We start from the raw sequence: 26,864 nt of genomic DNA, 5'->3' as shown, positions 1-26,864 counted from the left end.
ATTTTTTCATGTTAGGTACAGTAAGCCAGTAGTGAAAAGGGAAAATGTGCATTTATGAATCAACAACTTAAGCCCTGTTCCAAATAGTGACGATAGAAGACACTTTGCGAGCTTCACTTTTATAAAGGCTAAATGTGAATTAATAGCAGTATATTTATCATTCCCTTTTTTAATGTGAATTAGAACTTTAGTGTCAACTTTTTAATAACTTGAGACCCTGTGACAGCATCTGAGGTGTTTACCTGGCCCCCCTCAGACCCCTTCACCTTTCAGCAATGCATGCTGGGATAGGTGTTAAAATCTCACAGATCACAGAAGTGAACCTTTGAGGGCAGTTTTCTCAGTTCACTGAAACGCTGCATGTCATCATTCTATAAGCCATAGCCATCTTGAAAACTGGTGGGTCAGAACTGTACAAGCAATATGTCAATTTGTAGCTATGATTCCCTGCTTTCATATGACATAAAAAGACATAAAAAGATGAAAAAAGCCTAGATGACCGTATCCTTTATCGTGCTGGGTCACACACGCACGCACACACACACACACACACACACACACACACACACACACACACACACACACACACACACACACACACACACACACACACACACAGGGGACATATATATATATATATATATATATATATATATATATATATATATATATATATATATATATATATATATATATATATATATATATATAGCGATACAGTATGACATCACGACGATACATATTATCACGTTTTAATATTGTGATATATTGCGGCACGATATATGGGCACACCCTTATATAAAACATATTAATATTAATATTCTTTTGGTTTTGTCCATCTGTAGTTCTAAGTCAGGGCATCCCCCACATCTTTGCTATAACTCTGTTTGAGGAACACATCTACTGGACAGAGTGGGAGACCAAATCCATCTACAGAGCCCACAAGACTAAGGGTACCAACAAGATCCGGCTCTTCAGCATCCTGTTTCCTGACAGACCAATGGACATCCACGTCTACCACCCCCATAGGCAGCCCAATGGTCTGTGTCACTTACTGTATAGATATAACACTCTTTCATTACTAGTCTTCATTGTATTTTGTGGCTTTTATTTATTGTATATTATCGTATTATTGTCTCCGCCAGGCCAAAGGCATGGTGGAGAGTATGTTTTCACTTCGTCCGTCCGTCCGTCCGTCCGTCCGTCCGTCCGTCCGTCCGTCCGTCCGTCCGTCCGTCCGTCCGTCCGTGTGTGTGTGTGTGTGTGTGTGTGTGTGTGTGTGTGTGTGTGTGTCCGTCCGCTTACATTGGTCAAGCTTCACGTGACATCACAATATGTAATATAAATAGGTAAGACAGAATTAATCAGGAAAAGTACTTTCTAATGTGATACTATCATGAACACAGCGTCCGATGGCCTTGATACTTCACATTGTCCTGTTTATGTCATCCTGATTGGTTAAGATTGACTTTTACCACCTTGCCTGGCGGAGACCTGTGCTCCGAGGAGCACATTTTCTAGTTTGATCTGTTTTGAACGGTGCTGTGTTAATACCATTATTATTATTATTATTATTATTACTATTATTATTATTATTAGTTGTAGTAGTAGTAGTAGTAGTAGTAGTAGTAGTAGTAGTAGTAGTAGTAGTAGTAGTAGTACTAGTAGTAGTAGTAGTAGTAGTAGTACTAGTAGTAGTAGTAGTAGTAGTAGTATTGATTGAATATTTTATTAGGCAGAAATTTAAAAACAGTACAAGTACAGTTAAAACACTTTTATTATACACAATTATTATTATTATTATTATTATTATTATTATTATTAGTAGTAGTAGTAGTAGTAGTGGATTTTCTTGTCATTATTGTCGTACTGTCGTTCTAACATGTCTGGATCATCGTATTCATTACATCTGTGCATGTTTTTTCCACCCTGCAGTATCAGGTCATCCATGTCAGACCAACAATGGAGGCTGCAGTCACCTGTGTCTGCTCTCACCTGGAGGAGGCTACAAGTGTGCCTGTCCTATCAACTCCTACTTGGCATCAGACAACAAGCAGTGCATGTCCAACTGCTCTGCTAGTCAGGTGATTCATCTCACGTTGACTTGTTTTACGTGTATGACTTCAAAGGCCCTATTTTCCACGTATTACTTGCCGGCAGGTCTTATGTCTTATATTAAGGCTCAGAGGCGTGTAAAATAGCGATTGTTCATAAGATGGTGGCGTTATTTCTTAATTACTGCAAAACACCTGGAAATAAAACGTGCAAAATAAGACCCTATGTCTCATGTCTGGTTTTGATACATGACTGACTCTAAAGATAAGCCTGTGTCTCTCCCATCAGTTTGCTTGTAAGAACTTCAAGTGCATTCCGCTCTCATGGAAATGTGACATGGAAGATGACTGCGGGGACCAGTCGGATGAACCCGCAGACTGCCGTGAGTGGTGACAGAAAAATTACCTCAACAGTCATGCTTTATTATTACAGTGTTTACAGTGATTAGTTACTGCTGCATACTCCAATCGTCCGTCAACAGTTTCCGACACCTCTATCCTAACATAAAATGAACAAAACTCTTATATGCCCTCATTCAATGTTCTCCACACATGGTGGGTCTGTAGATCTGCTTTTTGGTGGCTTCTTTGCCCAGGATGAGTGCTCACGAGTGCTGGTTTTCAGCATAGTTAATCATTAATAAAGCAATTAATTAGCAGAGAGAGCACACACACACACACACACACACACACACACACACACACACACACACACACACACACACACACACATGTGCGTTTGTGCGTTTGTTCCCACACGTATTGTACTGATAAAAGATACTGTAAAAAGTAGTAAAAAAGTCGTATCCTAATTTGTTACCTATTTACATGGACCATTGATATGCTGCCAGGGCAGTGGTGGAAAAAGTACTCAAATGTTTAAAATGCTTAAGTAAAAGTATCAATACTGCAATTTAGAAGCACTCTGTTACAAGTAAAAGTCCGGAATTCAAAATGTACAAATACATACAAGTACAAAGGTATTGGTATCAAAATGTACTTAAAGTACAGTACCAAAAGTAAAAGTACTAAAATGTTTGAAAATAGCAGATCTACAAGCTTGTGGCTTCTTAGGGTGACTACATTTGGTGTCTTCTTAGGATGGACCGTCCCCTATGAAGAAGTCAAATGTTGACTGCTGAAACGACACCTGTTGACCAGGGGGGGGGATATCGGGACATTAACTCTAACGGCACTGGGTCTGCTGAATGGACTTTGCAACGACTCTCTCGCCCAGCGGCTCACTCGGCGGTGCCTCTCGTGGCTCAATTCCGCTTTAGCCGTTGTTTTAAAACAGTCGTTTTAACTGTTTTTGGCGGAGCCGTCGCCCTTTTACGTCTTGGGTTTGAGAACGGCACTTACGTATTCCTGCAGTGCGGCAGGCAGTGCCCGGGACGTCTAACGCTCCACTCCCTTCCAGTCAAACGTTTGATGTTTGTTCATATTTTCCCCAAAAAGTCACAATATGCATTTTGAGGAGCTTTGGCTGATACAACCTAAAATAAGGTATCTCAGTCATGGAAATATAAAAGCTGCGTAAGCTTAATTTATCACTTTAAAAGTTGGCTGAAGTGCTTATACTGTCAGATACCTCTTATCTCCGTATTTTACCTTTATTCGTACATTTTTTTTCCGCCATTCTATGTCACACAAAAGTAGCAAAAATAGCCGATCTACAAGCTCAAAACGCGTCGCAGTGCGACACGTTTTGAGCTTGTAGATCTGCTGTTTTTGCTATTTTTGAATCGGAATCCAGATTGGTTTGTTTGCTATTTTTGAATTAGAAACCTGAAAAGTTACATTTTGATTTAATTTCAAATGCATTTAGTTATACTTATGTTAACTTTATGAACTTAAATACAAATACATTGGACATAAAAATGACAGAGTTTTAATACTAGTAATTAAGCTACTAATACAGACTGAAGTAATTAAAGCGGGTCATGTTTGCATGTTTGGAATTGTAACAGCTGAAATCAATAATATATCAGTAATCCAATATTAACCTGCGGGCCGCATTAAGTGAAGGTGAGGGGCACATGTGGCCCCCGGGCCGCCAGTTGCCCACGTATGGGCTATAGTGTACATTGGTCACATACAATAAAACATGTATAGGCCAACCGATAGACCCCACCATCTGCCAGTCCAGGTCTGGAAACAATAGTAGCCAATTTAGATAGTCCTGCATTGAGGTTTGTGTGTATTTTTTACTTTTTAAACCTTTTATGGTTGACCGGAGTCCCTCAGGGCTCTATACTAGTCTCTTTTCTGTTTTCTGCTTTCAGCTTCCGCTGAAAATAGCCGATCGACAAGCTCACAACACGTTGCGGAGCCCTTCCTCATCTTTACCACCTACTACAGCCTGAAGAAGATGAACTTAGACGGCTCCAACGGCACAGTGCTCAGACGGGTGAAAACCATTGAACATAACAACACATCCTGAACAATGTTGTGTACAGAATGCTCTTAACATGATGCCAGAATCTATATCTCTCAGAGACTTAGCTCTGGTCCTTAGCGTTAGAAGGAGTTCTCCTTAACGCTATGGGACTTTCGATCCTTCCCCCTCACACCCGCGGTAGCGCAGGCTGCGCAGCCTCTCGCCTGTAGTAAAAAGAAAAAAAAAACTCACCAAACTACTCACCAAAACAAAGAGGGTTTAATGGAGTTGAAAGCCTACTCTACTGCCCCCCACCTCACGTCTAAAATACACTTTTTGGCCAGATAAGAAAATATTTCACCGGAGGCAAAAAAAGTTTTTTGGTTACTCCACTGCGCCCCCTACAGATCTGGTCAATGGAACTTTTCTATGGACCAAATTTCACCCTCCGGTGAAATATTTTCTTTTCTGACCAAAACGTGTGTTTTAGTCGTGAGGTGGGGGGCTAAGAGTGTATTTTTTATTTTTACTACAGACGAAAGGCTCGAAAGTCCCATAGCGTTCGAAGGAGAACTCCTAACGCTATGGACCAGAGCAATCAGAGACTAATAACACAACTGTGTGTTGGTGTGACACAGGGCTTAGCAAACGTGATGGCTCTGGACTTTGACTACCAGCAGCAGATGATCTACTGGACAGACTTGAGGACTAAGAGGATCAGTGTCATGCACATAAATGGCAGTGACTTCCAGGTCAGTGTGATAATGAGGATGGATGACGGGGAAGGGAAATGATGTTCCAAATCAGTTGTCGGGGAGTAACGCATTACACCAAGGTGTTACAAGTAACACGTTACTGTAATAATATTATTTTTCCAAGTACCAAATTGTTTCCAGCATAACAACAGCTACAACAGTAAATGGACGGCACTCCCACTGAAAAAAAGGTGTACTGCTTGTGTAGGCCTACTGCAAAGTCAGAATATTCAGTAGAATGCAATTAGGAGTGTAACGGAAAAGTAATGTAAGTAATGTTCCTTTTGGCAGGGCCTAATAGGTAAAGTAATAATATTACTTTTCAAAACAGTAACGAGTAACATTCTTTTTTATTTTTGTTGTAATTAGCCCAATACTGTTAGTTGTGATGTCACCGTTGTCGTGTCAAATGAGGCATAAGCTGCGGTTTAGCAGGCTGGTAGATGTAATAAGAAGTGGAGGAGAAGAGACATCAGGTTCCCAGAGTTTCCATATTCACCATTTATTTCAGCATCAAGTAGGCTACAACAGCAGAAGCAACCAGGAGCCGAAGCCCCTGGCCTACAGCCTGACGGCTTGGGACAGTACTACTTCACAGTCACATATCAGTCACCTTTATACTGTAGGATCACATTTGAATGCAGTTCTTGGGGTGGGGGTCGCCCTGTGGGTGACAAGACACCCCTTCATGTCCTTTGAACATTTGGCAAATGGTACTGTCTCTGCTTCCTCTGCTCAAGGTGTGAGCAGGATGGGACCATTCTGATCAAACAGTCTTCCGATTGACAATAGAATGTAAATGTACTTCACAGCTATATGCAGAGTGTCCCTGATTGATTAGCAGACGCCAGTCTGGGCCTGAGTCAACAACACTATTATTCTGACTTTAGCTTTTTGTAGATTACATTCTATATGTTTTTACTTGCATACTGGTATAAAATATAACCAGATACGACACCGTTAAATGAAAATGTGGTGCTAGTGGTCTTACCTTGTATGTCTCTCTTCTCTCTGCCCTTGATTTCCTGTCTTTCTACATTCTCCTATCCAAATTATAATCTAAACTAAATCATAAAAATGGTGATAAAACTAGAAGTGGTGAGTGCATGTATGGCTTGTTTACAGGTCCTTCCCCACAAGTCGATCGGAAAACCAGACGGTCTGGCTGTTGATTGGGTGGGACGAAATCTGTACTGGAGTGACACAGGGCGGAACACCATAGAAGTGTCCAAACTAAACGGGGAATACCCAACAGTACTGGTCAACACCGGCCTAGACGAGCCACGCGCCTTGGCTGTGGATGTACGCTATGGGTAAGCGCACTGTGGTGAAGGAATATTTTCATGCTTGTCACTATTAAATTGAGTTTGGAACACTTTCTCATGATTTTCTCAAAGAAGCACTATCAAGCAGATGACTAACTCATATTGTATGTCCACTAGTAGGCTACTCTACAGTGCTCTATAGACCATATTCACACGACGGCCATATTCCCATTAAGTCAATGAAATGCCACCACAGTGGCCTCGGCAAAGGGGTAGCATTTTCAATGTAAAATTCCAAAATGGCCGCCATGTGAATATGGTCTATGGCTGATATGTTGTGAATAGTGACCCTGATGCAGTTTCTCCCTGACAGGTACTTGTACTGGTCAGACTGGGGCATCAACCCCCACATAGGGAGGATGGGGATGGACGGCACCAACAGGAGTATCATCGTGAAGGATAAGATCGGCTGGCCTAATGGCCTGACGCTAGACTTCAACAATGATCGCCTGTATTGGGCCGATGCCAAGGAGGATAACATTGAGTTTGCCAGCCTGGACGGGACTAACAGACACACGGGTAACTAGGCATTTAACAGTATGAAATGCTTAAACAATGAAATTAACACATTGAGTAATATATTAAAATATGATTTTAAACTTAGTTTTATTAATTTATATTTCAGTCACAAAGCCTTGTTTGAAAAATATATATTGTAGAGACCTGGGGCCCTATTTTGCGACCAAGTCGCGTTACCCACTATATGGGGATTTAGAGCCGGCTGCGCTAGCCTTAACTTTAAATTACAGCAATCGCTTGTGTTCTGGATTAATTAAACTGAATGGTCTGGTGCTGTGATTTATAACAAACGTAGATCGATTTGTCTTTGATAAGCTTAACTGGCAACTGCTGATAAAAACACATCTTATTGACACAAGGAATTAACAGTCCACAGTTGTGGATTACAGTAAAATGACAATCACATTCACAATCCCTATATTGTTATTATTAAATAAAAATAATAAATAAATAAATACTGTGAGCTTTGAGGTTTATTCTGCGGTAATAACGTAATAACGTATACCGTTACATGCCTACAGGTAACACACACACACACACACACACACACACACACACACACACACACACACACACACACACACACACACACACACACACACACACAAACTCGTGACAATTTGTCTAAATATCATTATCTCTTCAGATTATTTGACCGTATAATCACAAACAGAACACATTGACACATATTCATTGTGGGCAAGATTTTGACGACCTTTTCCTCATTTCTACACTCTCACTCAGTTGATACTGAATTTGACTGTGTATGAATAAGAACAAATGCTTATTTTCCATGAGTAGTGGAAGAGAAAGCAAGGAAAGTAGTGAGCTACATTATTTACTTTATTGATCCATTTGAACACTTATTATAATGGCTTTGTTTTGTATTGTACAATACATTATACATTATACATTAATACATACATTAATATTAATATACTCTTTTGGTTTTGTCTATCTGTAGTTCTGAGTCAGGGCGTCCCCCACATCTTTGCTATTACTCTGTTTGAGGAGCACATCTACTGGACAGAGTGGGAGACCAAATCCATCTACAGAGCCCACAAGACTAAGGGTACCAACAAGACCAGGCTCTTCAGCACCCAGTATCCAGACAAACCAATGGACATCCACGTCTACCACCCCCATAGGCAGCCCAATGGTCTGTGCGACTCACTGTATAGATATAACACTCTCATTATTAGTCTTCATTGCATTTTGTGGCTTTTATTTATTGTATATTATAATATTATTTGATCTGTTTTGAACGGTGCTGTATTAATACCATTATTATTATTATTATTATTATTATTATTATTATTATTATTACCATTATTATTATTACCCTTATTATTATTATTATTATTATTAGTAGTAGTAGTAGTAGTAGTAGTAGTAGTAGTAGTAGTATTAGTAGTAGTTGTGGATTTTCTTGTTGTTGTTGTTGTAGTTCTAACATGTCTGCGTCAACGTATTCATTATATCTGTGCATGTTTTCTCCACCCTGCAGTATCAGGTCATCCATGTCAGACCAACAATGGAGGCTGTAGTAACCTGTGTCTGCTGTCAGCTGGAGGAGGCTACAAGTGTGCGTGTCCTATCAACTCCTACTTGGCAGCGGACGGCAAGCAGTGCATGTCCAACTGCTCTGCCAGTCAGGTGATTCACCTCATGTTGACTTGTTTTACGTTGTATGACTTCATAGGCCATATTTTGCGCGTATTAATTACCGGCAAGTCTTAGGCCTATGTCTTATATTAAGGCTTGGAGGCGTGGTCAGCGCTAGTTTGCTATTTTGAGGACGGTAAAACGTGCATTGGGCAAGGCGGTGGACGCTTCCTTTTTACCCTTAAGCGTTTGATAGCGGGATAATAAAATCATGATTGATACACCAAATGAACATTGACACTTCACAGATTACAGAGAACTTCAAATTATAATAATGGTTTGAGAATTTGCCAAGTATGGCTTAGTTAACTCATTAACTGGGGCGGCCATAGCTGAGTGGTTAGTGAGCCCGCCTAGGGAGACAGAGGCCCTGGTTGCCCCAGTTACGATTCCAGGCCAGGCCAGCAAATGTGTCTATGAAATTAAATTTGTCCCTGAGCAATACTCTTAACCCCTAATTGCTCACAGGCCCTCATTGGAAACAAGACCGCAAGGACTTTCATGAACGGACCTGTTAAAGGAATTATCCTTATCCTTATTAACCGCCAGAGTAAAACATCGTCCATAACCGACCTTGCCAGCGATTCCGAGCGTTTTCACTAACCATTGAAAAATCATAGAATATTATTCTTCACAACGTTCCGTCCACCAATTGCTTTAAAAGCTGTATCCGAGTCTCGTAGAATCGTTTATAAAAAATTGTGACATCCATCTCGATAATCCGTTCCATGGTTATTGAATGTAGGCTGTTGAACGTTTTTGCCAAAAAGCAACAGAAAGAAAGAACAAGAAAAAAAGCATTTTTCCAAATCCATTAGAATGGGAGTGAATGTGGGTGTTTTCTTTTTGCGATCACGTGATTTCCTGCTTCACTGCTTAACTGGGAGTCAAATGGTGACTCATAGGTTAGCGAAGAGCACCATCTAGCGTAAACACTGAAAACACAACATGCGTCAAAAGACATCATTAAACTGCCGGTGTCCTTACAACCAAACATTTATTTTTGTGCTTAAGACGTGGTCCTGACCACATCTTAGCGCCATGCGGTAAGTCTTGTTAAGTCAATGGAAAAAAATAGCAGATACTGCATAGTGTCTTTAATTAACCTATGAACACTCACACATGCGTTAAATATGCTGGCGAGTCTTAAGCCTTAAGCGTTTGTGTTCAGCACAACATGTAAAATAGCGATTGTGTTGGTGGCGTTATTACTTAATTAGTGCATAACACATGGAAATAAGACGTGCAAAATAAGACCCTATGTCTCATGTCTGGTTTTGATACATGACTGACTCTAAAGATAAGCCTGTGTCTCTCCCATCAGTTTGCTTGTAAGAACTTCAAGTGCATTTCGCTCTCATGGAAATGTGACATGGAAGATGACTGCGGGGACCAGTCGGATGAACCCGCAGACTGCTGTGAGTGGAGACAGAGACATTATCTCAACAATCATGCTTTATTATTACAGAGTTTACAGTGATTAGTTACTACTGCATACACAGTGTTTACAGTGATTAGTTACTACTGCATACACAGTGTTTACAGTGATTAGTTACTACTGCATACTCCAATCGTCTGTCGACAGTTTCCGGCACCTCTATCCTAACATAAAATGAACAAAACTCTATCTGCCCTCATTACATTTTCTCCACACATGGTGGGTCTGTAGATCTGCTTTTTGGTGGCTTCTTTGCCCAGGATGAGTGCTCATAGGCGGGTAGGAGTAGCGAGGAGAGTCAGTCTCTGGTGATGCTTGTTCCCAAACTTCCATGTGGTGCATGGCTGTGTGTTAGGCTGATCGAGGGTCTCCCAAGTTGGTCTGACTCACTGGATACGCCCGGAGGGTCATGGTTTTCATCATAGTTAATCATTGATAAAGCCATGAATTAAAGGAGTCATCCGTTAATTTTTAGTGTTATCTTTGATATGTGGCAAATCACTCACCAACGTAGAAATGCCCATTGAGTTACTCCACAAATCCCCCTGTCGACCCCCACCGTTGGCATAATACGAGGCGCGAGGATAGCCCAAATTCGCCTATTTTAACAAATGCAAAGTCTGTTTTTTTTCTCCTAGCACTCATTGTGGAGCCCCATGAGACCCTTACGGGCGATGAAAGTCCCGACAAGCTAACCGCTAATAACAGAACGAGCTAACGCTGGCTGCTTATCTCTCTGCCTGGCAACACCAGGTTGCCAGGTTTCGGAGAGAAACAAGCAACGAGCGTTAGCTCGTTCTGTTAGCGGTTAGCTTGTCGGGACTTTCATCGCCCGTAAGGGTCTCATGGGGCTCCACAATGAGTGCTAGGAGAAAAAAAAACAGACTTTGCATTTGTTAAAATAGGCGAATTTGGGCTATTCTCGCGCCTCGTATTATGCCAACGGTGGGGGTCGACAGGGGGATTTGTGGAGTAACTCAATGGGCATTTCTACGTTGGTGAGTGATTTTCCACATATCAAAGATAACACTAAAAATGAACGGATGTCTCCTTTAACAGAGAGAGCACACACACACACACACACACACACACACACACACACACACACACACACACACACACACACACACACACACACACACACGCAGGTGTGAATCATGTTCTCCCTGTCGTTAAGTGTGTGTGTGTGTGTGTGTGTGTGTGTGTGTGTGTGTGTGTGTGTGTGTGTGTGTGTGTGTGTGTGTGTGTGTGTGTGTGTGTGTGTCACAAGCAATGATGTCTGTACTTTACAACCTATAGGCTGCTTTACAAATCTGAGTCTCTTCAGTTTGCTCATTGTCATGATGGAGCAGAGACGTTGGTGAGTGCTGTATTTTCAATTTAAACAAACTACTGGTAACTAGTAACGTAACTGGTTCCCATAAACATAGGCCTTTATGGCTGCGGCTTCAGTTATTTTTCTCGGCTGGAGATTGAGAAATGATTTGTGGTTTGTCAGACAGTGTCTTTCTAGGTTCCCTTTATTCACTTTCGCTGCACACTTTTTGCTGATCAGCAAATACATTTCCCGATCAACTTGACAAAACATTTTTATCATGGCGTTTGTTCCCACACGTATTCTACTGATGTCTTGTGTAATATGTATGGATGAAAAGCAGTAAAAAGTAGTAAAAAAGTAGTATCCTAATGTGTCACCTGTTTACATGGACCATTGATATGCTGCCAGGGTCAACGCTGTGCTGCTCCCCTGGTATGATTCATTCAGGGTTCAGGGCTCACACTCGAACCAGAAAACCTGAGAGTAGACGATAAGAACAGATGTTTTCCGTCCAATATTGCCTTGTTTAAAAACAATAATCCGGCAAACAGCCCAAACAAAGTAGTCCATTGAAATAGATAGGGACAACTCTTGTTGTCGAGGTAAGCACAACATTTTAGATCCCTTTAGAGCAGGGGTTTTCAACAGGTGGTCCGTGGACCACTTGTGGTCCCTGAAGGTATTGCACGTGGTCCCTGACCATGTTGCAATATGTTTTTTTTTTCTTGTTCCATGGAACGGTGCATATTATCGACCTGGTGACCTATGATGACATGTCAATGTTGTCAGTTTCTGGGAAGTCGGAGGTCAATAAATTCCACAGAAAAGGGAGTTAGAATCTTAAGAAGGGGAAGTGTACCGGATTGCCTGATGGAGTCATCATTATTAGGAAATGTGGCCATATAATTGCATGTGTCTGTGTAGTCCATGGACCACTGGTTGAGAAACAGTGGGATGTATCATGGAATGCATGCATACTGTAGCAAGTGTTAGCAAAGCACTAATCTTAGCTCTAATCTCATCCAACACAACAATGGTCCCCAGGTTGATTCTTAATCAGGGTGGTGGTCCCTGGTTCACAATCAGTTGAAAACCCCTGCTTTAGAGAGTTTAAAACTATAACTCTCACTGGAGTTTAGGCTAGCACTAGTGTTTAGCGCATAGCAGTGACATATGGTACCTTTTTTTCCTTGAATATTCTTGAAAGGCAAAGAGTGACATGCTTTGTTTTTTGCCTTGAAAACAATGCATGCGCCTTGAATGGGTAAACGTTTTTATTTTATTAGGACTCATAGAATCACAAAATGTCCCTGGGCTGGGACCCATTCAAATGACCACTCCTGGGTCCTGACACCCACTACTACATTGAAAACCTAACATCACTGCTAGTGCTACTGCTTAGATGAGGAGTTATTTTGTTGCATTAGCATTGCTGAGGTTTTAGACATATTCTAGTTTGTTCAAGACAGTATATTTAAATGTAATATTTTGTGGTTATTTGGTTATTTTGTGCTGCACCACTAGCTATAAAGATATGAATTTAGATTACTCGTTTTGAACCAATGCTGCACTAATTTGACTTGTGATTTTAAAAGGTGTGTGTGTGTGTGTGTGTGTGTGTGTGTGTGTGTGTGTGTGTGTGTGTGTGTGTGTGTGTGTGTGTGTGTGTGTGTGTGTGCGTGCGCGTGCGTGCGTGCGTGCGTGCGTGCCCAATATTGCCTCGTTTAAAAAAAAAGAATCTAGAAAACAGCCCAAACAAAGTAGTCCATTGAAGTAGATAGCGACAACTCTTGTTGTCGAGGTAAGCACAACATTTTAGATCCCTTTAGAGCAGGGGTTTTCAACAGGTGGTCCGTGGACCACTTGTGGTCCCTGAAGGTATTGCATGTGGTCCCTGACCATGTTGCAATATGTTTTTGTTCTTCTTGTTCCATGGAACGGTGCATATTATCGACCTGGTGACATATGATGACATGTCAATGTTATCAGTTTCTGGGAAGTCAGAGGTCAAGAAATTCCACAGAAAAGGGATTTAGAATCTTAAGAAGGGGAAGTGTACCGGATGGCCTGATGGAGTCATCATTATTAGGAAATGTGGCCATATAATTGCATGTGTCTGTGTAGTCCATGGACCACTGGTTGAGAAACAGTGGGATGTATCATGGAATGCATGCATACTGTAGCAAGTGTTAGCAAAGTAGCTACTAATCTTAGCTCTAATCTCATCCAACACAACAGTGGTCCCCAGGTTGATTCTTAATCAGGGTGGTGGTCCCTGGTTCACAATCAGTTGAAAACCCCTGCTTTAGAGAGTTTAAAACTATAACTCTCACTGGAGTTTAGGCTAGCACTAGTGTTTAGCGCATAGCAGTGACATATGGTACTTTTTTTCCTTGAATATTCTTGAAAGGCAAAGAGTGACATGCTTTGTTTTTTGCCTTGAAAACAATGCATGCCATGCGTGCAAGCCATATAAAAAAAATACAGCAATTCATTGATGTGAAAAATAAGAAATGTACTTTTACTTTTACTTGTAATTGTACTTAAGTATTTTTAAAAGCATTTACTCTTGAATACTTAAGTACATTTAAAAGCAAGGACTTTTTTACTTTTACTTGAGTAATATTTTGACTGAGCTACTTTTACTTGTAGTGGAGTAAATTTAACTAGGAGTATTCTGTACTCTTACTCAAGTACTGGGGTCGAGTACTCTGTTCACCTGTGGTCAAACGTTTGACGTTTGGTCACATTTTCTCCAAGAAGTCAAAATATGCATTTGGAGGAGCTTTGGCTGATACAACCTAAAATACTGTATCTCATTAATGGAAATATAAAAGCTGCATAAGCTTAATTTACCACTTTACAAGTTGTCTGAAGTTGATAATAGGCTATAGCAGGGGTGATGCAACTTTGAAGATGGAGAGGGCCACTATATTTCCACACTCACTCCAGGGGGCCACATTGCTTATACTGTCAGGCAGACACCTCTTATCTCCATATTTTACCTTTTTCGTAAAGTAATGCCGTACTTCGCCATTCAATGACACACAATGTCACTTTCTGAGTGCGACGCGTTTTGAGCATGTAGATCTGCTATCTTTGCTATTTTTGAATTGGAATCCAGATTGTTTTTCTTGACATTTTTTAATTGGAATTCTGAATAGTTACATTTAAAAAAATCAAATGCATTTAGTTAAACTTATGTTAACTTTATGAAACTTAAATACAAATACATTAAATTACTGAATTTTAATACTAGTCATTAAGCTACTAATATAGACTGAAATAATTAAAGTGGTTCATGTTTGCATGTTTGGAATTGTAACAGCTGAAATCAATAATATATCAGTAATCCGATATTAACCTGCGGGCCGCATTAAAGGGAAATACCACTCATTTTCAACATTGAACTATGTCTTTAATAGCCTACACCTTAGAGCTGTTTTGTAGACATAAGAAAAAAGTCCCCCCCCCCTTCTATGTTGCCTAGAACTAGATAATTGATTGAGGTCATGTGATCAGTGACATACGCACGGTGTACTTTTGGCTCCTCCCTCTAGGCTGCTGCATTCACTAGAATGGGGAATCTCACTTCCAGCTGAAACAGTGCGACTTGTAGTAGTTTATAATGGCATTATGGGTAAATATTACATTTCACAAGGCATAGTACTTGTAGATAATAGAGATCAATTGGCTTAAAATGCACTTAGTCTTAACTTTATATTCAAGACATTCAAGTGTATTAAAGACATAGTTCAATGTTGAAAATTAGTGGTATTCCCCTTTAAGTGAAGGTGGTGGCCACATGTGGCCCCCGGGCCGCCAGTTACCAATGTATGGGCTATAGTGTACATTGGTTAAATACAATAAAACATGTATAGGCCTACCGATAGACCCCACCATCTACCAGTCCAGGTCTAGTACTTGGTGTCAGTCCGAGGCTAGCGCATGTATTACAACATCCCTTACTGCTCTGGTTACAGCCAAGTTACCCCTCTCTCCGAAACAATTCACTTCAGACCTCGTTGTTATATCTACTCTTAAAATTTGGGCCCAATTCCGTCAGCATTTTAATTTTAGTGGCTTCTCTTTAGAAGGCCCCATACTGTATGCAACAACCATTTATTTCTCCCTGCTAAATTGGATGCCAGCTTTTTGCACTGGAAAAGATCAGGCCTGTATAAATTTACTGACCTTTACATAGACGGGACCTTTGCCACTTTCAATGAACTTTCACTCAAATTCAACCTCCCCCGCTCACATCTATTCAGGTACTTTCAAAACAGACACTTCGTTCAAACCCAAAGCCCAACCTTTCCTAATTTATTTGTCCCCCCTGCCTACGTCACGGAACAATTCCTCCCGTTTTTCAGTTACAACCAAAAAAAAAAAATCTTAAAAAAAAAAAAAAAAAAACATTTTTTTTTTTTTTTTTTTTTTTTTTTTTTACTTTTTCCACACAGAACCAGGAGATAACATGCATACAAACTGGCTCAATAGCGCCCCGTGCCAAACAGGACAATGTGGTATTGCAGGTGAAAGTGCGTTATAAGCCAGAGAGAAGTTAGTTGGAATGAGTATATCTGAGGCTTGATTTAGGCTCAAACCTTTTGAAAAACGTTTGAGGGACATAAACAATATGATATTAAATATTATTATTATTTTTTAAATTCATGGTGTAGACCCTTTAAAACTCTCTCAGATGCCTTTGAGGTGAATATTCAACCTAGCTTTGAAGTCACTATTTTTGGGGTGTCCGGTGACCACTCAACATCTTGAAAAGAAATCAAGAATGTATTTCCTTTGTGTCCTTGTTAGCCCGTAGGAGAATTTTACTAGAATGGAAATGAGCCACCCCACCTAGAATATCACTCTGGTTAAAGGACCTTATGTTCTTTTTAAAATTAGAAAAAATAAAGTACTCTATCAGAGGTTCAGCTCAAATGTTTTACTCCATCTGGGGCCCCTTCCTCTTATATTTCCAAAACCAAAACGCGCTCCCTCCAGATTAAATCGTTTGGGGGGGGGGGGGGGGGGGGGAGGGGACTCAAAGTTATTATTATATAATTTTTATTTTTCTAATCATTTCCCTTTTATGATCTGGGCTACCCCTGGCCGACTGTATTGAAGGCTGTTACTTCATGGCATGTGAACCCTGACTGATTGGTTTGATTAATATGCTCTTTTTTTATATATCCTTTTTTCTTTTTTACTACATGTATGTTTGTATATGGTAAACTGGAACTGTAAACCTGTACACAACAGCTTTTTTGTCTTTCTTTTTTTTTTTGGTCATGATGTTTTATTTTTATTTGGATTTATTACAGGGACAGTATTCTGTCACTTCTTCTTCTGCCACTTTTCGCAGTTCTGGCTGAACCGTGCTGTCGCTTTTTACAAAACTCGGCCATATGGTAGATGGTCATGGATACACATATGCGTCTCCTCATGCTGAACAACTTTCACCCTCTGACTTTTGACCTCTGACCTTTAGATCTCCCACCATTTTGAATTATATGAAAAACAGTAATTGGTTCCTAACTTCTGCATTTTTTCACTTATGGAAAATCCGCTCCCATCATTATGTCGGCAGAGGTCCAAAGTTCAAGTGTTAAACGTTTCGTGCAGATTGCTCCAAAATCCTAGGATTCCATAGATTTTAACTATTGCAGTTTTATGAAAATTATTCATCTGCGCCTAAAACATACATGCAGACTCACATTTCTTTGAAACTTTGCAGCAGAAATGTACAGGGTCATTCCAAATATCACTGAAACCAATCTTACTCCAATTGGCCAAAGGGGGGCGCTATAGCAATTTTTTGAAAATGCAGACTTTAAACAGGCATAAGTCATGCCTCGTTTGGCCGAAAGTCGTGAAACTTGCTTACACATGTGCCTTGACTCATGAGGAACACACGTATCGATTTGACCATTAAGCTCCGCCCTTAGATTTTCTGCAATTTTGAGCAGTATGAAAAACACTTAAACCCAGGATTTTTCAGCTATTTGCGTGAAACTGTATCATCTGTGTGATCTCCTTTTTCACAGTTCCTTGTCTGTTGGTCCAATGGCGTCTCCCTTAAATGAGTGCTTCACAATCTCAAGGTCGTCAGTTCAAGCCTCACTTGCAGACTTCATTTAAGTTGAATTGCAAACAACATGACTGTATCAATGAATACATGTGCAAATGATAAAGATAACCTGAAATGCATATTTGAGAGTACGTTTTTCAACGTATGACATACTTCATTCTGAAAATAGCCGATCTACAATCTCAAAACCTTTCAGATAGCAACGTGTTTCTGAGCTTGTAGATCGGCTGCTTTCACTGTTTTCGGTTGCGAGGAGACATACAATTTCTCTATTGGTAAATGGTTTGTGAATGAGTGATCTTAGTGTTGGCTTGGTTCATGACAGAAGGCAAGAGTTTATGATCTTCAACAGACAACATCAGCCTGGACAAAACTATAGCACTAAAGGTAGTGTTGCAGCCTATTAGTCCGAAGGTTGAGAGTTTGATTCCTGTTAATGGCAATAGGTTGAGATGTCCAATCAATCCATTCTGTTTTCATCTCTCTCTCTCTCTTCAATCTATTCCGTTTCCATGTCTCTCTTCAATCTATTCCGTTTCCATGGCTCTCTCTCTCTCTCTCTCTCTCTCTCTCTCTCTCTCTCTCTCTCTCTCTCTCTCTCTCTCCCTCCAGTTTCCATCTCTCTCTCTCTCTCTCTCTCTCTCTCTCTCTCTCTCTTTCTCTCTCTCTCTCTCCAGTTTCCATCTCTCTCTCTCTCTCTCTCTCTCTCTCTCTCTCTCTCTCTCTCTCTCTCTCTCTCTCTCTCTCTCTCTCTCTCTCTCTCTCTCTCTCTTTCCAGTATCCATGTCTCTCTCTCTCCAGTATCCATGTCTCTCTCTCTCTCTCCAGTATCCATATCTCTCTCTCTCTCTCTCTCTCTCTCGCTCGCTCGCTCGCGCTCTCTCTCTCTCTCTCTCTCTCTCTCTCTCTCTCTCTCTCTCTCTCTCTCTCTAGTTTCCATGTCTGGCCCTGTATTATCGCTGCTTGCAGCTATATTTTTCCACTTGTGTTTCCTTTACTTAGCCTTTGACATAATGCAATGTTTGTCTGGTTGACAGTATGGTCATAGTCCTCTGGGGTGGGGTGGTTATGGGGAGAAAAAAGAAAAGAGGAAAGGGGGGATATGGAAAAAAAAAATATATACATATATGCACTTCAGTTTGTCTTTCTATGCTGTATCCCAAACCTTTTCTGTAATATAAATGAAAAAAAAATAAAAGAAATTAGAGTTAGTCCTGCATTGAGGTTCATGTGTAATTTTAACCTCTTAAACCTCTCAAACCTATGGTTGACCGGAGTCCCTCAGGGCTCTATACTAGTCTCTTTTCTGTTTTCTGTTTTCAGTTTCTGCTGAAAACGTTGGGGAGCCCTTCCTCATCTTTGCCACCATCTACAGCCTGAGGAAAATCAACTTGGACGGCTCCAAAGGCACAGTGCTCAGACGGGTGAAAACCATTGAACATAACAACACATCCTGAACAATATCATGTACAGAATGCTCTTTACATGATGCCAGAATATATGTCTCTCAGAGACTAATAACACAACTGTGTGTTGGTGTAACACAGGGCTTGACGAACGCGGTGGCTCTGGACTTTGACTATCAGCAGCAGATGATCTACTGGACAGACGTGGCGACTAAGAGGATCAGTTGCATGCACATCAATGGCAGTAACTTCCAGGTCAGTGTGATAATGAGGATGGATGACGGGGAAGGGAAATGATGTTCCAAATCAGTTGTCGGGGAGTAACGCATTACACCAACGTGTTACAGGTAACACGTTACTGTAATACTATTACTTTTTCAGTACTGAGTAACTGTTGTTTCAAGCATAACAACATGCTACAACAGACGGCACTCACACTGAACAAAAAGTTCAGGTGTACTGCTAGTGATGTAGGCGGCCTACTGCAAAGTCAGAATATTCAGTAGAATCCAATTACCAATTTTGTGGAGTGAAACGGAAAAGTAATGTAAGTAAAGTTCCTGTTGGCAGGGACTAATAGGTAAAGTAAGAATATTACTTTACAAAAGAGTAACGAGTAACATTCTTTTACATTTTTTTGTAATTAGCCCAACACTGTTACTTGTGATCAGGGGCGTCACTACCGTCACGCAGACAACGCGGTTGCGTTGGGGCCCATGACGTTAGGGGCCCCTCCCCACCCAGGAAAAAAAAAACCTGGTTGAACAAGGTTGATTTTATGTCGCAACATAATATCTCAAATTCGGACTATGACTGTCACTTGTTAATTTTATGGGAGGAGGAGAGGGGGTCCAGAATATATAGCCAGAATATGATCTATTTAAATAACGAAATTAAATCTTATTTGCAACCCTGCATTAGGCTATGCAAGCATAATGAAGTTGAACTACTATTTTGTACCGCATTTAAAATAAGATTTCGTTATTTTACTTAAGCATTTCTAATGACTGTTATATAGATGTTTGACTTTTATGGCCGTTTTCTGTGTTTTCCCTTCATTCAGTAGTGTTTTGTCGGTTACAAATCGTTGTTTATGTACCCGAAATCCATCACAAACCCGCGAAAAAAGCATCAAAACCACAGAAACCGCAAAATGTTCGCGCGCACATGCACGCGCGCATGAGGGCGCGCTGTGACCACCTCGCGTCGGGGCCTACTGTTGCTTCGTTACGCGACTGCTTGTGATGTCACCGTTAAATGAAAATGTGGTGCTTGTGGTCTTACCTTGCATGTCTCTCTTCTCTCTGCCCTTGATTTCCTGTCTTTTTACATTCTCCTATCTAAGCACTAAATCATAAAAATGATGATGAAACAAGTGGTGCATGAATGGCTTGTTTACAGGTCCTTCCCCACAAGTCGATCGGAAAACCAGACGGTCTGGCTGTTGATTGGGTGGGACGAAATCTGTACTGGAGTGACACAGGGCGGAACACCATAGAAGTGTCCAAACTAAACGGGGAATACCCAACAGTACTGGTCAACACCGGCCTAGACGATCCACGCGCCTTGGCTGTGGATGTACGCTATGGGTAAGAGCACTGTGGTGAAGGCATTATTTTCATGCAGATTTTATTTTTTTAACATATTTGGTGCCAGAGGTTTTTTAAAACAGGGTACATCCAGTGCCAGCGTTCTTACCGTTTACGCTGGTCTATTTAGACCTGTAGACGACTCCACGAGGATCCGGATGTAAACACAGCCTGCATGCGTGATGGTAGTGGGTCCCGTCTAAGTACTGGAACAATAACATTTCTCACACGATCCGCCATTGCAGAGTGATCGTGCGTCAAAAGTGGCTCGTTTTCACCACGTTAAAAAGATATGGAGATATGGAGCTTTTTCTCAAGATTACATAATGGGAGTGGACGGGAGCAATTTTTTTTTGCCACGGATCCACATCCGTCCTTTCCATTTTACAGGCTCCGTGGGTCATTGTTGTGTTAGAGCGCCCCATGTAATGAGTTAAATGCAAAAGTTAAAAAAGCCAAGTACAAAAAGGTTACCATTTACCACACAAGTAAAGTTTTAATAGAGTCATGTAAGTTGTCACTATTAAATTGAGTATGGACATTATGATTGTCTAAGCTTCTGCTTGATAGTACTCCTTTGAGGCAAACTCATATTGTATGTCCACTAGTAGGCTACTCTACAGTGCTCTATGGCTGATATGTTGTAAATAGTGACCCTGATGCAGTTTCTCCTTGACAGGTACTTGTACTGGTCAGACGTAGGTGACATCAACCCCCACATAGGGAGGATGGGGATGGACGGCACCAGCAGGAGTATCATCGTGAAGGATAAGATCGGCTGGCCTAATGGCCTGACGCTAGATTTCAACAATGATCGCCTGTATTGGGCCGATGGCAAGGAAGATAATATTGAGTTTGCCAGCCTGGACGGAACCAACAGACACACAGGTAACAAACACCACAAACACACAAACACACAAACACACTCACGCATGCACGCACACACTCAGTATGTCTCTCTCTCTCTCTCTCTCTCTCAATATATATATATATATATATATATATATATATATATATATATATATATATATATATATATATATATATATATATTGCGATATAATATGACGTCGATACAAATTGTCACGTTTCAATATTGTGATATATCGCGGGACGATATATCAGCACACCCTTATACAATACATGTTAATATTAATATACTCTTTTGGTTTTGTCCATCTGTAGTTCTGAGTCAGGACCTCCCCCACATCTTTGCTATTACTCTGTTTGAGGAGCACATCTACTGGACAGAGTGGGAGACCAAATCCATCTACAGAGCCCACAAGACTAAGGGTACCAACAAGACCAGGCTCTTCAGCATCCTGTATCCTGACAAACCCATGGACATCCACGTCTACCACCCCCATAGGCAGCCTAATGGTCTGTGCCACTCATTGTATAGATATAGTCTCATTACTAGACATCATTGTATTGTGTGGCTTTTATTTATTGTATATTATCATATTATTTGATCTGTTTTGATCGGTGCTGTATTAATACCAATATTATTATTATTATTATTATTAGTAGTAGTAGTAGTAGTAGTAGTAGTAGTAGTAGTAGTAGTAGTAGTAGTAGTAGTAGTAGTAGTAGTAGTTGTAGTTATTAGGCAGAAATGTAAAAAACAGCACAAGTACAGTTAAAAACACTTTGTCTAAAAAAAGTCCTTGCGGTCTTGTTTCCATTGAGGTCCTTGGTATTAGTAGTATTAGTAGTATTAGTAGTAGTAGTAGTAGTAGTAGTAGTAGTAGTAGTGGATTTTCGTGTTGTTGTTATAGTTCTAACATGTCTGGGTCATCGTATTCATCACATCTCTGCATGTTTTCTCCACCCTGCAGTATCAGGTCATCCATGTCAGACCAACAATGGAGGCTGTAGTCACCTGTGTCTGCTCTCACCTGGAGGAGGTTATAAGTGTGCCTGTCCTATCAACTCCTACTTGGCAGCTGACGGCAAGCAGTGCATGTCCAACTGCTCTGCCAGCCAGGTGATTCACCTCACGTTGACTTGTTTTTCGTGTATGACTTCATAGGCCCTATTTTGCACATATTAATTGCCAGCAGGTCTTGTCTTCTATTGAGGCGTGTAAAATAGTGATTGTTCATAAGATGGTGGCGTTATTACTTATGTAACGCTAGACGTCTGATGACCTTAACAGACAGTGCCTGAGTTCTGAATTTTACCTCTTAAACATGCAACTATAAACTTATAGTATTGATTATAGGATGTGACTATTATTTTATCCCTGATAATAACACAATTAACCCCTCAAATGTGCCCCATGCAAGGGTTAACACAGCCCTTGTAGGGTTCTCTTCCAACACAACCTTGTATGTTAAATGACCACTTAAGTTGATACCTCTGTCAGGGGTCGCGCTAGTATTTTGTCCGGAATGATTAAAATTTATCGGACATTTGATAAAAGATACCGGTCATAATTATATTTATGCATTAATTACAAGCAGGTGCGTAAATACAGCATAACACTTAGGCCTACAGCATTATATTTTGGATTGAGCTATTTGAACATGAACCATGATGAACGAGTAATATACACATTTTATATAGCAGGGTCATCTTGCACAAATACATTCATTACCTACATTACCATTTGCGCATGCTGCGTCACTGCTTGCGTAATGCTTTCTCAATAATCAATTGCGTTTGAACGCATTTTCTAATCAAATGGCACTGCACAAAAATGGGCATTTCAGGTTAATCCTTCATAACGTGGCTCAGCTGACCTGTTAGGGCAATACATTATAGACCACTACTCACTCACAGGAGGTTATACTGTATATACTTAGGCAGTGGATGCCGTCCGTGCGTCTAGTTGGGACAGCCGTGGGAAAGTTGATGAGTTGTGAGAATGTTGTTGTCTCCTCATAGAGCTATTCAGTTCAAAGTGATACATGACTGACTCTAAAGATAAGCCTGTGTCTCTCCCATCAGTTTGCTTGTAAGAACTTCAAGTGCATTTCGCTCTCATGGAAATGTGACATGGAAGATGACTGCGGGGACCAGTCGGATGAACCCGCAGACTGCCGTGAGTGGAGACAGAAAAATGACCCCAACAATCATGCTTTATTATTACAGTGTTTACAGTGATTAGTTACTGCATACTCCAATTGTCCGTCGACAGTTTCCGACACCTCTATCCTAACATAAAATGAACAAAACTCTATCTGCCTTCATTACATTTTCTCCACACATGGTGGGTCTGTAGATCTGCTTTTTGGTGCCTTTCTTTGCCCAGGATGAGTGCTCATAGGCGACTGACTCACTGGATTAATGAAGCAATTAATTAGCAGAGAGAGAGAGCACACACACACACACACACACACACACGCACACACACACACACACACACACACACACACACACACACACACACACACACACACACTTTTTCTTTTTCTCGGTTGGAGATTTGAGAAATGATTTGTGGTTTGTCAGAAAGTGTCTTTCTAGGTTCCCTTTATTCACTTTCGCTGCACACTTTTTGCTGATCAGCAAATACATTTTCCGATCAACTTGACAAAACATTGTTCTCACAGCGTTTGTTCCCACACGTATTCTACTGATGTCTTGTGTAATATGTATGGATGAAAAGCAGAAAAAAGTAGTATCCTAATTTGTCACCTGTTTGGACCATTGATATGCTGCCAGGGTCAACGCTGTGCTGGTCCCCTGGTATGATTCATTCAGGGTTCAGGGTTCACACTCGAACCAGCAAACCTGAGAGTAGATGATATGAAGAGATGTTTTCGTCTGGGTGTGCCTCTGTCGTTTTAACTGTTTTTAGCGGTGCCGTCACCCTTTTACTTCTTGGGTTTGAGAACGGCACTTCTGTATTCCTGCAGTGCGGCAGGCAGTGCCCGGGACGTCTAACGCTCCACTCCCTTCCAGTCAAACCTTTGACGTTTGGTCACATTTCCCCCAAGAAATAACAATATGCATTTTGAGGAGCTTTGGCTGATACAACCTAAAAGACTGTATCTCATTAATGGAAATATAAAAAACTAGAGGTGCGGGTCGCTACGCGACCCTTCCGTCTAGTCGCTGGCGCGAGGCTCTCGTGAAGTGGGCTGTAGATGTTTTGGAGACGGAAACCAAAAGCGAGAGCAACAGTGTTTCCAGACGCAAACCGAAAACGAAAGCAAACTGAGAGACGGACACATTTCACCCGTTCATCTATCTATGTATTCACACAGGCTCTTGCAGGAGCAGAATGTGCGGCACAGATTGATGAAGCAGCACGCTCAGCCCAGCGAGACGGCGCGCGCTGCGTTCAACCCTCTCAAAGAGTCAGACAGACAGACAGTATTTGGATGGGGGGCGTGGTTGGCGGGGTTGCCATGTCCAGGAGTTGTAAGCGTGAAGTGGCGTGTAATTGGTTAGGGAAAGTGCGTCCACGCATGCGCAGTGCGCAGCGCGGTGCTGTTGGATGAAGCTGGTTGCTTGTTGCTGGCGCGCAAGTGTGGCAACACTGATGCAAGTCATGCGCCACAGACAACCGTCGTGGCGCATGACTGTAGATCCCAATTGTAAGGTAGATACGTAAGCTTAATTTACCACTTTAAAAGTTGGCTAAGTTGTTAATAGGCTATAGCAGGGGTGATGCAACTTTGATGATGGAGAGGGCCACTATTCCACACTCACTCCAGGGGGAAAGACATTGCTTATACTGACAGGCAGACACCTCTTATTTCCGTATTTTACATTTTTTCGTAAATGAATGCCGTACTTCGCCATTCAATGTCACACAAAAGTAGCAAAAATAAAAAAAAATGCAGTGCGATGCGTTTTGAGCTTCTAGATCTGCTATTTTTGAATTGGAATGCAGAATGTTTTTTTGCCATGTTTTAATTGGAATCCTGAAAAGTTACATTTTTAAAAAATGCATTTAGTTATACTTTAATAATGTTAACTTAATGAAACTTTATTCAGATTTGTGTTCTACATGCCAAAGTAATTTGAACACCCCTCTTTTTTGATAAAAAAAATCACACCCAGTGTGAAGAGAGTGGTGCCTTTGAAAGTGTAACTGGTTGCACCCTTGTGTTGCAATCAGCAACAATATGTTGTCACGTGTCACGTGAAGCTTGACCAATCAGCCGTGCTCAAACATACAGACGGACATACGGACGGACGGACGGACGGACGGACATACGGACACACGTACAAAGTCAAATGTAGGAGTGGTTGGCACCACTCAAAAAAACGTTTCTTATAGGCTGATCATTGTCATCTTTTAATGTTTTTCTTCTCATTCAGATCCAGTGAGGCTGGTCGGTGGTTCAAACTCCTGTTCAGGCAGAGTGGAGGTTTACTACCGTGGTAGCTGGGGGACGGTGTGTGATGATGATTGGGGTCTGGATGATGCCCAGGTTGTGTGTAGACAGTTAGGCTGTGGAACAGCTGTGTCAGCACCAGGGAAAGCCCACTTCGGACACGGTGTTGGAAACATCTGGTTAGATGATGTCAGGTGTTCGGGCAGTGAGTCACAGCTTTCACAGTGCAGCCAAGGGGGGTTTGGACGCCACAACTGTGCACACAATGAAGATGCTGGTGTTGTTTGTACAGGTAAATATGATTTTTATTGCAATATGTGTGTTGTCATCCTATCCTATATTAAAATGTACTAAAGGGAGGACGGGCCGGCGGCCTGGCCGGCCAGCCGGCAGGGGCGGACCTCTGACGTCACGCTCATGTCACCATGACTCAGGCATAACCGTATAAGGAGTTCCCAATGCAGCTACGCCCAATGTTGAGCTCATAGGACTAGATAGCACAATCCCTTAATCAGCACCTGGTATTGAGTGGGGTAAGGGTAAACACTTCACTGGGGTCTTCAGGTGGGCACCCTCCTTCATTGGTGTTTCGTTGATAGGCCCACGACATCTCCGAAGGGCTCAACGGCAACACCTGGCGTCCGTGGGTTTTCTCATCATCATCATCATCATCATCATCATCATCATCATCAGCCAGTATTTAAGTTCTACTGGCTGCTGGAATCAGAGAGTCAATTTGTCTTTTTGTTTGGGTTTCTTATATGGTTGACCGGAGTCCCTCAGGGCTCTATACTAATCTCTTTTCTGTTTTCTGCTTTCAGCTTCCGCTGAACACGTTGCGGAGCCCTTCCTCATCTTTGCCACCGTCAACAACCTGAGGAAGATCAACTTGGACGGCTCCAACGGCACAGTGCTCAGACGGGTGAAAACCATTGAACATAACAACACACCCTGAACAATATCATGTACAGAATGCTCTTGACATGATGCTAGAATCTATATCTCTCAGAGACTAATAACACAACTG

The 26,864-nt window shown here is 41.3% G+C and overlaps 1 protein-coding gene across 1 annotated transcript in view; it reads left to right on the top strand.

Annotated features, from left to right (window-relative positions):
- The window catches only part of LOC311058166 (low-density lipoprotein receptor-related protein 4-like), a gene marked incomplete at both ends in the record, with an annotated part of 46,026 nt that overhangs the window by 7,652 nt on the left and 11,510 nt on the right, over positions 1-26,864 (top strand). Inside the window, 12 exons of the mRNA XM_084075516.1 lie at positions 7,998-8,192; positions 8,541-8,689; positions 10,023-10,116; positions 18,872-18,972; positions 19,096-19,209; positions 20,356-20,543; positions 21,223-21,431; positions 21,729-21,923; positions 22,382-22,530; positions 23,496-23,589; positions 25,821-26,129; positions 26,659-26,759. Coding sequence (XP_083931642.1) covers positions 7,998-8,192; positions 8,541-8,689; positions 10,023-10,116; positions 18,872-18,972; positions 19,096-19,209; positions 20,356-20,543; positions 21,223-21,431; positions 21,729-21,923; positions 22,382-22,530; positions 23,496-23,589; positions 25,821-26,129; positions 26,659-26,759 — 1,898 coding nt within the window. The remainder of the gene's footprint in view (positions 1-7,997; positions 8,193-8,540; positions 8,690-10,022; positions 10,117-18,871; positions 18,973-19,095; positions 19,210-20,355; positions 20,544-21,222; positions 21,432-21,728; positions 21,924-22,381; positions 22,531-23,495; positions 23,590-25,820; positions 26,130-26,658; positions 26,760-26,864) is intronic.

Source organism: Gymnoscopelus microlampas (genome assembly GCF_963454915.1).
Source record: "Gymnoscopelus microlampas genome assembly, chromosome: 13".
Taxonomy (NCBI): Eukaryota; Metazoa; Chordata; class Actinopteri; order Myctophiformes; family Myctophidae; genus Gymnoscopelus; species Gymnoscopelus microlampas.
Note: the sequence above shows the minus strand (reverse complement) of the source record. Positions and strands in the feature narration are given on the sequence as shown.